Below are 12,393 nucleotides of genomic sequence, written 5' to 3'. Positions count from 1 at the left end.
AGAGGAGAAGCAAAGAAAGGGGCGAGGGATCCCAAAAGATTCCCAAAGGAGATCACACAGCAAAGGGATAAAAATCTGTGCCAGTGACCTGGCCTGAGCCACGCCCAGAGCGAAGAGAGGTTCTGGAGCTGCAGCCCCACAAGGCCAAACTTACCTTCAGCCTCTTCAACAGCCACTGCAGAAGACCCTGCTGGGCGGCCTCCGTACACATCTCAGGCCGGAACTCTGCCATGTTTTCCACAATAGCTGCAGGGAGACGGACAGCAGTCATCAGGGAGGGCAATGACGTTTCCGTCTGCAACAAGCTTGCCGCCCTTCCCACGACAGGCACCATATTCCTCTTCCCACTTCCTGTATGCCTCCCAGCCAGATGCCCGTGTTGTCACTTCTAGATAAACCAGGGAGATGCTATGGGTTTGCTTTTTTTTTTTTTTTTTTTTAGGTTATGTTGCAAGTAAAACGTGTAACTAAAAATGATGAAATTCACAGAAAGAAGTAAGCGATAGATGTTCTGTGCTAATAGGGAACAACACCAGAGCAGGACACAGAGAAAGGTGTGTATCTGCCTAGGAAGGCCTTCTCAGTCCTCACTGTGCTGGTGTCCCGGAGACCTGTAACTGAAGGGACAGGGGACTAGGTAAGAAGCCTTAGAAAAAAATCCAGGGATGGTGAATTCAGAATCTCTGCCTTTCCAGAGTCATTCATTTTCAGTCCTCTTTCTCTGGACATTACAAGGGAAGCAAGCATGATCTTAATTGAACACAATAATATGCATAGAGGGAAAAGGCCATGCTGGCAGAGTTAACTGTCAGGTACGCGGAAGCAAATATAATTGGTCCTGCTATCTTTTACAACAGCCAAATTGCTGCCTAATAGAAAAATTAAAACTTAGGAGGCCAAAGGAAAATAAAGTTATTACATGACTACGATACTAAAAAAGGACACTTAAAAAAAAAAAAATCCCCTATAGTTGCATTCTAACACATCCAATGCTTTCACTTCCTTCAGGGCCCCTTCTGCTCCATAACCCAGGTTATGTTACTATTATAAAGGAGACAGAGTTAGTTCCAGGTTCTCTAACCCAATGCCCAGAACACATCAGGTCTGAGTTTTGAAGGAGAAAGGGCTGAAGAAATCACTATGCCTCTTACATTCTTCCTCACTCCTCGGCCCCTGTCAGCCTCGCCTGTGGCAAGTTAAAGACTCAGTGGGCCACCCCCTCAGGGAATGGAATACAAAGTCACGGAAGCAGAGTAGCAACAAGATCCCTGAGAGACGAGGATCACCGCAATACCCTAGGTTACTTTCTAGGAAAGCCAACTCCTTCATATTAGTCTTCTATGCCCTTACCTCATTCCTCTGCTTGCGCTTTAGATGGCTTCCTGCTGCCCACCAGAGTAAAATCCAATCATCTTGCCTTGGTTTACAAGGTCTTCCATGATCTGGGCAAACCCCTGCCTCCGTGTCCTCTCCCACTACTGCCACAGTCCATTTCTACTCTTTCTCCAAAGCCCAAGCCCTTTCATGGCTTTGCAAGTGACTCTCTCCCACTCAAAGGCCCTTCTCTCATTTCTCTGTCAAAATGCACCCGTCTTCATATTTAGCTCCAATCAGCTACCTTTGCAAACCCTCCCCTACTTCCATACTGCTCTGCACTGACTCCTATTATCCATTTCTCACCCTGTATTGCCTTTCCTTTCTGTTCAAGGCTTTCCCATCAGTCTGCTTCTTCAGGAGTAGGACCATGCCAAATTCCTCTTTAATCTACCCCAGTGCCTAGCACAGTGCCTCACAGACAGCAGGTGCTCAATAAATGAGAGAGGGATAAATCTCCTGGGCTGCTGGTGGGTAACGAAGCTGAAACTACACAGATCTCTACAGACTGCCAGCCTGGTGCTTTTTCCATTATACCAGGCCCCTTTTTTGTTAACAGTCAGTTAAAACTTCTGATAAACTATCTATTCAGCAAAATCCAGTACTAGGCTAACAGATGGCAATGCCAAATTCTAGCTCTAGACTAAAGCCAACCCCCAAGTTACAGATTATTGTGTTCTCTCTTCTCTTACTCCCTAGGTGCTATGCCTCCCCTCTTCTTTATGATAATGGTCACAGAAGAGAATATAAAACTACGAGAGAAATCTGTGGAAGACAAAAAGAGCTGAGAGAAAAATCTGACCTCATCAAAATTTCCGCTTCAGCTGGGCCTCATTTATTTCTCAAGCTCTGCTTAAAGGTATGTCACCATTGTTTTGTTTTTTATTTTTTAATAAGACATGACTAGTGATAAGGAGGACTACCCAAGAGCACAATTTTATTTAACATCAAAAAAAATTTTTTTAACGTTTATTTATATTTGAGAGAGAGAAAGAGCCAGCAGGACAGGGGCAGAGAAGAGAGGGAGACAGAATCTGAAGCAGGCTCCAGGCTCTGAGCTGTCAGCACAGAGCCCGGTGCAGGGCTCGAACTCACAAGCCGTGAAATCATGACCTGAGCCAAAGTTGGACGCTTAACCCACTGAGCCACCCAGGCATCCCGCAAAAGCACAATTTTAAATAGGCTAATGGTCCAACAACTTTACAGGGAGAAAGAGCTGGGAGATTCGAGGAGGAGGAAGGGAAATACTGCAGAAGAGTCCACTTAAACTAACACTGATGAAGGTGCATGCAAGTTAACAGCAGTATTTCAATCAGTTTACGTGGTAAACTACACATAAAAAGACAAACACTTGACTCTTTTTCAAATAAACTGTCTTATAAAGACAGTGCCAAAGTTTGTAGTCTCACTGAAGGAAAGTAGGAAGAGAAACCAACATACAGGGCTTAAAAATGGTAAAATACATGTTCTAAAGCTAAAAAAATAAAAATAGAAATAAAAAAGCAAAGCGCTGCTAAAAGGAGCCAGTTTTTGTCCAGGAAGGTTATCTACTTAGTGGATTTCTGCTTTTATTACCCGCAAGCCAAACCAGAGCTGCAGTTCTATGAAATTTACACAAGGGTCTTCATTTCTGGAAAGGCAGTCTGGGAGCAGAAGGAAAGAAAACACCTGCTGTTGACTCGATTATGAAGGAAGAAGGGAAATGAGCACCAAGCCCCAAAACAAACAGCGTCTCAGGATCAGCGGTGGTCACCTGCCCCTCACCTAGAGTGTTGTGGACACCGTCTGCCTCTTCTTTCACAGACTCATCCAGGCGCTCCAGATTCTGCACAAGCAGCGCTACCACCTGCCCATCCACCTTCAGCAACAAGGAAGCAAGAGGAGAGAGGGACACATGTCACAAAACAGTCCCCCAAATGTTCCCATTCCCATCCTCACTTCTCACCCGCATGAACGAAAGAACTAATCGGCCACCTATGGTTTACAGTGTGCTCTCCTGTCCCATTATCTCTCTGAGTCTTGAAATGACCCCCAGGCAAAGAAAGGGCGGGCACCATTATCCTGAACTTAGGATGAGTAAATCAAAGCTTAAGGAGACAAAGTAGAATTCAAGGTTACAGAGTTGGTGAGTGGCAGCGCCAGCACCTGAACCTAGGCCTTCCGAAATCAAGTCCGGTCCTCTTTCTACCTCTCTGTGGTATTTAAACAAACACCTGGCAAAAGTCCCTTCTTAAGTCAGGTCCGTAGTTTGTTCAAGTCAAAAGTCTGTTTCGAGACCACAGCACCAAGAGGTGTTTAACTGGGAGGTTTACTTGCCATAATTTACCCTGACCTCAATTTACGGTTGAACTCAAAACATTCCTAATGTTCTATGCTAAGCTCTAATGAAACTATTCCTTCTGATGAATTTCTAATTCCTTCTTGAGAAGAGTATTAACATAATGAAATGTCTCACATTTTATTACATTTAGGGCATAAGACAGCAATTAAATTTCTCATTTGTTTCACGCAACCTTATAGGAAACTTTCAGTAGCCACATCACAGAGCTGCTATTCAGAGAGATTATCAACTTAGCCAAGACCAAAGAGCTACTGAGCAGTGGCAGAAGAAAAGCAAAGACCAAGCTTCCTTCTTCGGTGAAATAATGCTGACACCACTTCATGCTGCTCCCTGCACAATCTGTGCTCGTAGGGAGACGGTCCTTGGGGCAACCCTGATGCACACCAAGGAAAGTAACTAAGGAAACTCCTCGTAATCAAGAAGTGAGAATTCATCCGGTAGCAAATTTCTAATTAGTAGTCAGTAAGTAAGCCTGTACATGTACAGGAAGATAAAACCTGCTGTATACCCGTGGCATATCCTCTCTCTCACTGCCTCAGCTTCCTCACTTAGGAAATGGGAATAAGTTATAAAGATTAAATAAAACTATGTGGCGTGTCTTACCCTGGGTCTGGATCAAAAATTAAGTAGAGAGTTGTTGTTATTGTTGTTTTTTAACGTTTATCTATTTTTGAGAGAGAGAGAAAGAGAGAGAGAGAGAGAGAGAGACAGCAGGCAGGGGAGGGGCAGAGAGAGAGAGGCAGACACAGAATCCGAAGCAGGCTCCAGGCTCTGAGCTGGCAGCACAGACCCTGACGGGAGGGGGGGACTCAAGCTCACGAACCTCAAGATCATGACCTGAGCTGAAGTCGGACGCTTAACTGACTGAGCCACCCAGGCGCCCCTACAGTAGAGAGTTTGAATCTAGCTCTTTACCCCTTCTGATATCTGATCATTCACTATTCGATATGAATATCGAGAAAAACCAAGAAAAACTCCGGTTCTTCGAAGGCAGCCACTCAACCCTGACTCATCTCGGTCTACTCTTCCAAGTGGAGAGCAATGCTGTAATAGGCAGACACTCCGTCATTCTGCTAAATTCACATAAACTGACAAAACACTCCCTCTGTGTACTGCAATCAGGTTTTTCTATAACTTGCTCCATTTACTCTCAGGTAATCCTCATAGCTTTCACAGGTGAGCGAGCAAACGTCCAGAGAGGTTAACCAGCCAGCCTAACCAAAGTCACAAAGCTTGTGGCAGAAGTGACTGACTCTATGCCTCTCTTTTTTCCCCACCACACCCTGTCGCTTTGGGGAGGGGAAAAGAAAGGAGAGAGACTGACACTTCCCTGAGCGCTTGTGAATAGGGCACCCTGGCGACCCAAGGATGCAACAATGGCAAGAAGGACAGATCTTGAACTAAGGCCTCTTTACTCTTTCTCGGTGACGCTTAAAGGAAGCATCTGGCAAGGGGGGAAAAGCTGAAATTATTGAGTAATCTGTGAACCTGAATCGCAAACGAAGTAGAGTTTCTCCCCTTTCGGCCCTTGATGGTGTGAAGAACAACGAAAGACACTAGCTGCAGATCTGAGAAGACACTGCTGCCAGAATTGAGCGAGGGTGCCCGTAAATACCAGAATGAGCCGTTTTCCCCTCTTATCCCAAGCAGATATGCAATCTTCCTCTCAAATCTCACAGCCAGCAAAAGCTTCACCAAAGAAATCCACTGCAAGGTTTTCCTTAATTAATTGGACAATTGGAGTGTATGTGACAGGAAACAGAAAAACATCTGGGGGGGAAATATGAACCATGTCACAGTTTGTTTTTCCCTAAATCACCCTGATTGACTTATAATCTCCCTCAATCCTAAAGCAGCAGACACTGCAAATCCACTGGGTATCACAGTCTTGTCGGTTCTGCAAACAGCTTCACCCGTTTCAATTGCTTATTGCTGCTTTATCTGCTTTATTTCTCCTCCTTTCCTTGATTCTTCATCATGTTTCCCATCTCTGCTGTCTGGAAAATGGTGTGGGGGACAGTGGCAGTAAGCAACGCATTCAAGTCCCAGAACGGAATGGTTCCGGACAGTGGGCATTTGGCTGGAGGAAAATCTTTTTTTCCTTTTTTTCTTTTTTGCTACAGAAATCTAACTTCTAACAGGCAGGCTTTGCAAGCTTGCAAAGTATGAAACTTTATGTGGAGCCGGGTTAAATGCAATTTTACCTGATTGTAGAAGGGTCAAAGCAGTCAAAATACATTTAGCTCAGCAAACCCTTGGAAAAATATTTATATTATGCATAGCTCTGGATATCACCTTAAGAAGCACAAATCAGCATTCCGTCTTACTCCTTCCAGCCCCTTGGGTCTACCACCATCACGCCAATTTTACCTGTGACTAAACCCTGAAACGAAAAACAAATCCTGGTCAGGGATGAAAGTGTCAGCCAGAGCAACCCTGGCCTTGGAAATCATGACTGTCCTCAGCCTGACGTCTTCTGGTAAGTCACTGGTTACTTCTGCTCGTTAGGAGGTCTCCTGAACAATATTCCACGGGTCCTACTCTGACAAAGTCCAAGGACATGATCAGATCCTTTTCCTCTTGACCAGGGAAGATGGATACAAGAGAAAAGGACAAAAGAAAAAAATAAAGGGCAGATGAGAAGGTCTGAAGGATTCTCTTTCTATCTTGGATAGTCTGCCAATAAGCTTTCCTAAGAGTTTGGAGTAAAATTTTGTATCTACTATGAGTTCTGGAAACGTCATATTTAAAAAACTAAGAAAAAAACCTCCCACATCCACTGAATCTTGATCAAGAAGTAAGTCTGGAGGTTGCATATGGTAATATGGTCAGAACACAAAATTTATGCCTGTTACCACCTATCTAGTAATATTTTAGCTTCCGCTCTTGCTCCCTCCAGGTTCACTGTCCCAGGAGTGGTCTTCCTAAAATGTTAGGTCAGACTATGTTACTACTCCCTTGCTTTAGATCCTCCAGTCACTCCCCTTCACACTGCCAATTCCACCCCAACTTCCTACCAAGGCCCACAAAACCCGGAGGAAATCTGGCCCTAACTGCACTCTCTCCTCTCGCCCCAGCTGTGCTCGACCAGTTTTCTGCTCCTCGAATCTGTCAAGCTCATTCCTGCCTTAGGTCCTTTGCACTTGTCCCACCTTGCCCTTGGTCATTCTGAACGGCTGGTTTCCTCTTGTCATCCCACACTGAGGCCTTCCCTGACTATCTAACCTAACGTGACTTCCCAGTCATCGTACATCACACCATTCTATTTTAATTCTTTATGTAACAGAGAATCACTACCGGCTTGCTGGTTTCTTTACTGCTTCTCCCTACACTGGATTTGAGCTCCACAAAAGCAGACTCTGTCAGTCTTGCTCACTGCTATATACCCCATTCCCAGAGTCCAGAATATACCAAGCACTCAATAAACATCCAGCGAAAAGATGAACAAATGAATTTTGCTTGGGAACAAATACAAACGCAGGTGAAGACATTCATTAATACAAATGGGGAGGGATAAAAGTGATAGGGTCCAGAAACTTACATAATAAATACCTTTAGAGCAACTGAAAACCCACCAACCTCAGCCTCACCTGAGCAGCACAATTGCACTGCCAACCGGCCCAAGACAAATGACTACAGAACTTCAACGTGCAATGTTTAAGTAGGGTTAGTTGAGTGCAAGAATGGGTATGGAAGGCAATTCCTGACTCCACGCCAAAGCCACTTTTGTGAAACTCCTTCTACCAAACGGTGGCTCCTAGCCATTACGGCCAATATCATGGCCCAGCCACATTTCCACCTCCTCTGGTTGGGACACCTGCACACATCCTCCTGTGAAAGCCTCCCTTTGACGCCACAGACAGTGCCCTGCGGCTCTGCAGACCTTCTGGATTCTTCCCCCTCACAAGTGAGTGCTCCCTCCTCCTCACTTCCACAGTAGCTGACACCTCTCACAACCGTTAATATTTTGCTTTGCGTGATCATTATTTATTTCATCTTTTTTTTTTTTTTTTTTTTTTTTTTTTTTTTTAAACTAAACATCTATCCTTCCATGTCTTATTTAGGTCCATTCCCTTCAAAAGTTTTTTTGAGTATTTGTTCAAAATGTTTTTTGAACATCTGTCAAAACGGGAAAAAAATGTTGAACTCAACCAATACTCACAAACATCTCGCTGCATGGCAGACGACACAGATCATTTTAGCTTGACATTTACTAGGAACTTGGTACGCACCAGGCATAATATCTTTATGAAGATAATGGCCAGCATTTATTGGGTGTTTACTCAGTGTTGGACACTGTTCTAAAGATTTATTAAATAGCATTTATTCCTCAAGTCGGTGCTACGCAACAGGCACTACTGTTACCCCCATTTTACAGAAGAAGAAACAAAACGCAGAGAGATTAGGTAACTTCCCCAAGGACACACAGTTGGTAAATGACAGACCTACCACTTTGGCCACTCCCTTGATGGGAATCACATCTCTGGAAAGACAAACCTACAAACAGATGTCCGGAAGCCAATGTGACAAATGCTAGGATGTACAAAGTGCTAAAAGAACATAAATTCTGCTGGGGGGATGAGCCCTAAAAAAATTCAAAAGAGATAAGCTTTAAGCGGCTTTAAAGGATGACTGGGAGCATTCCAGGTAGCCCAGGAGAAGCAAGGCCTGCCAAGCTGAAGGCACATGTGAGCAAAGTCCTAAGACTTCTTTAGAGAGGGATGCCAGAGAATTGCCATCAAAGCAATATACCCTCACATTTAGAACTCCTCGGAAAAGATTCTATCTTCCAGGCTACCAAATCAATGCATTATAAAGCACAGATATTCACCTTTTGCATAAATAATAGCAGTGGATGTGAACCAAATGTTAAACCCCAAAGATCCCCAAGAATGCCAAGGCAGCACTCTCTCCCCACAAATGTGCTTGTCTATTGCTTAGGACTTCCAATTGGGAAAAAGACCAAGGCAATAACTGCAAACTGCACACCACAATAAATTCTGCTACATGCCCTCTAGCCTCTGTTCATGCAATTCCAGGCCTCTGATATGGGCCCCAAATTAAAACTACAAAGACAACTCAACCCTTGTAAAATGAGAATACTTATCAAACTTCTTCCTGGATGCAGCACAAGGGCAAAAAGAATAAATGAAAGACCACCCACCAGTTCTGCTCTGCTATTTACCGACGGCTTCTGACTGGCTGCAGACAAGCAAATAACATATAAGAGCCTAGGAATGTTCAACTGTGGTTCACACCAGCCCCACCAGTATAAAGCTAGAAGAGTCAAAATCTTAAAATGATTATAATAAAAAGAAAAAAAAAAACTAAACAAACAGAAAACCCTTTATAGCAGCTACCTAACGGCTCCCCAGACTGAGGATGAACTGTTTCTTTCCAAACAAACAATAAAATCTGCACGATCCAGCTTTTGTTGGTGGGCTTAGCAACACAGAAAACACAAAGGGGGCTTTTGTGCGAATTGCTGTTTCTGGGTACGTTTTACAGGCAGCAGCCAGGCTCGCTGCTCCTCTCTCGTCTCCCCTATTCACACAGGCAAAGGATGGTAATTAAAATCAGCCCAGGGACCAGGCAGGAAGCCTCAGTCGGGGCCACTGTAATTAACCTCTGGAAGGTAAGACCGCACAAATGACACTGTGGGGACACAGAGCAGGAGCAAGTGCCACAGCCTTCCTTCAGACGCTCCTCAAAACAAAAGGACAACCCAACATCATCCTTTTCTTTCTGCACAGTGGTTCAAAGGGAAAATAAAGGTCCTGAATTGTACAAAAGTGGCAGCTCGCTCTAGGAAGGAGCTTGAAAGAAAAATGGCACTAGAAATTTTCATCATACTCAGCCACAAATAGCCCTGCTGGACTCCAGCCTCACTCTCTGTAAGAGACAGTCCTTCATACCCAGTGGGTTCACAACCTCTTCGTTCACACCAAATGCCAGCAACAAGCATGGCACATGGGAAATTTCTAGTGTCAAGGACCCCGAGAGAGAAAAAGTGAGGAGAGGGTAGGCAGAGCAGCGACGGGGTCTCAGAATCATTTGGGGCCCCAGTCCCAGCCATTCTGATTCAGTGGGTTTTGGATGGGGCCAGACTACACGCTTAACAAACACGCCGGTGCTTCTAACACAAGTGACAGCAGCGATCTTTGATAAACTGCAAACTGCATCAAGACCAGTACTTAACTAGCATCCTTAGCAGAAAGAAAAAACAAGACAACCGAAGACAACAGAGAGGAAGGAAAACTAACAGAGCCTTGAGGAAGCAGAGAGCTTGGCGGGTGGACGAAGCCCCGCAGGTGTCAGGGTCAGCGGCTGGACTCGCTCCCTCCTGGACTGGCCAGCTGTGGCGCCTTCCTAGTCTTGGAGGCCTCTGTGATCACTGGTGAGGGAGAAGCTGGTGTGGCGAGACAGGACACGCAGGCTCCCGTCTCGGCTGTTCAGGGCCTGGCCAAGTGACTCAGGAGAGGGCTGCGCTTCTCCATCTGGGTCACCTCACGTGTAAAGTGAGGTGCTGAGAACAGATCGGTTTAACTCACAAATAAACTCCTTTCGACTGGCTGCTGCCTGGAAGATTCCGAGGCCTTGCCCAGGCGTCACAAAAAAGGTGCACAGAAATCCACCGGCCCTGCCTCTACGGGCGTCCAACTCTGGCTGGATGAGTTGGAAGGTTTGTTCTTGCTTTCAACATTCTCCGGTTCCCTGTCTGTAAAATCATAATGGTATCTGTCCTCGCTGGCGCTTGGAGAGAAGAAATATCTGTGAAAACTCTTTGTGAAAAGGTCAGTAGCACCACAGTTAGGGGTAGAAGAACAGAAACACGGAGTCAAAGAGAACACAGGTTCCAATCCCAGCTGTGTGGCCACGGGCAAGTCGTTTCGCCTCTCTAAGCCTCGGTGTCACAGCTGGAAATGGGAATAGTGGCTGTTAATACCCATCTGAGAGGGTACGGTGAGGATCACGTAAAGCGAAAATAATGAGACAAGGCCTGCCTACAGCAGATACTTAACAAACGCTAGGCCTCTACAACCCCTAGCAACCCCCTCCACGCAGTTCCAAAGAACAAAGTACCCCACAAGCTGCACTGCCAATGTCGGACTCTCCTCCGGCAGTGCAGCCTTCCCACAGAGCTCCCACCCACCTGGCTGCCACCACGGAGACAATGGTGATGACGGCAACACCTTACACACGCCTGCAGAACCCCAGCCGGATGTGCAACTTACCAGAGCATCGATGAGTACTTCCGCTCCCTCTTCACTCTCGTGGAGGGTGTCTATATCTGTTAATTCCTGAAGCAAATCAACCACAGCTATGGACACATGTGAATAGCGTTAAGGGAATCACGTACATACTGAAACCCTACTGACATTTTATTAAAATCTGTGCTTCCCTTCTGTTTCCTTGTCAATCATTTTATTACCATTCACCCTTAATACACTGTGGTTTTATTAACATCTCTTCAACAAGGTTCTACTCACAGTGGGTGTTCAGTAAATGTTGTTAACCGGCTCAGTCTTCTTCCTTCTGCTGCCTTCCTGGTCACGTATTCCATAAGTTCGTTTTCCCAAATTTCAAACTTTCAAATAGACTGCTCAGGAGGTTGCTTTCCCAGGGAGAAATAGGCCAACACCCTTCACCCTATCACAGAATTTACATTCTTGGAACCAGTATAATCTGAACTACCCCGTACAGTTCACCTTCGAAGGCGGTAATGGTTTCTGAGATGAGATGGCTGGTGTTTACCGAGAGGCCCGCAGAGAGCAGGGCATGGCAAAATCAGTTTCAAGATGTAGACGGAAGGCTTTACGCTGGACCGCACTGCACATCCCCACTTGGGGCTCCCTCCCTTCAAACACCGAGCTGCTAGGGACACAAAAGGAAGAACGATGAGAATTAAACAAAGCGAAGGCGAAAATACAAGGAGGAAAACATGTATGAGAGAAAGAAACATGAAAGAAGGAAAAAAAGGAGTTATGTTTGGAAACTGGAAGGCAGAACTAAATAAACTAAGTTTCCCTTCCCTCACCCTGGAAACTCTCTCACACATACACACAGACGACCTACGTTTCTGCGGTGAAGAAAGCACTGTGATGGTGACAAAGGCAAATCTGTTTTTCATTCTTGGCCTCAGTTCCCCCCTCTACAAAAAGAGGAAGTTCAATAATCAGAGACATTTAGAAAATTATACACCACAGGCAACTGCCAAGGTGTAACAAATAAAATACAGACATCCTGAAAAGGGGGCCATCAACTCGGAAATCAGGAATGATCTGCTAGAAGAAGACTGGTCAGAAAACAGTAACTAAAAACGATGAGGGCAGAGGGGCCAGAAAGCAGAGCCACAGAAGTAAAAGCCAAGAGACTGGAATATACAAAGGCACATGAAGAGGACAAGAAAGAGCATCAGGGAAGGGAGGGGAGGACAGAAGAGAGGGGAGAGGAAAGAGAAAGTCAGAGCTAGAATTATACGCAAATAATATTTTGAAAGAATAACCTAATAGCCGTGTGCAGGGTGCAGTGCACTAAAGCACTGAGTGCCGGGCGCGGGGATGGGCAAATGGAAAGCAGGATGAGCAGAGAGCTGGAGGGTGAGGGTTGGGCGGGGAGCCAGGTCTGGAGGAGAAGATACCACACACAACAGTCCAGGGCGAGACAAGGTCAGCATC

At 45.4% G+C, this 12,393-nt stretch overlaps 1 protein-coding gene across 2 annotated transcripts in view; it reads right to left on the bottom strand.

Annotated features, from left to right (window-relative positions):
* The window catches only part of CTNNBL1 (catenin beta like 1), a 162,090-nt gene that overhangs the window by 97,213 nt on the left and 52,484 nt on the right, over positions 1–12,393 (bottom strand). For both annotated transcript variants that reach the window (XM_058685552.1, XM_058685553.1), the window contains exons 5-7: positions 10,951–11,048; positions 3,139–3,232; positions 155–246 (exon numbers count right to left, since the gene is read on the bottom strand). In XM_058685552.1, the coding sequence (XP_058541535.1) occupies positions 155–246; positions 3,139–3,232; positions 10,951–11,048 (284 nt within the window). The remainder of the gene's footprint in view (positions 1–154; positions 247–3,138; positions 3,233–10,950; positions 11,049–12,393) is intronic.

Source organism: Neofelis nebulosa, chromosome 9 (assembly GCF_028018385.1).
Source record: "Neofelis nebulosa isolate mNeoNeb1 chromosome 9, mNeoNeb1.pri, whole genome shotgun sequence".
NCBI classification, from domain to species: domain Eukaryota; kingdom Metazoa; phylum Chordata; class Mammalia; order Carnivora; family Felidae; genus Neofelis; species Neofelis nebulosa.
Note: the sequence above shows the minus strand (reverse complement) of the source record. Positions and strands in the feature narration are given on the sequence as shown.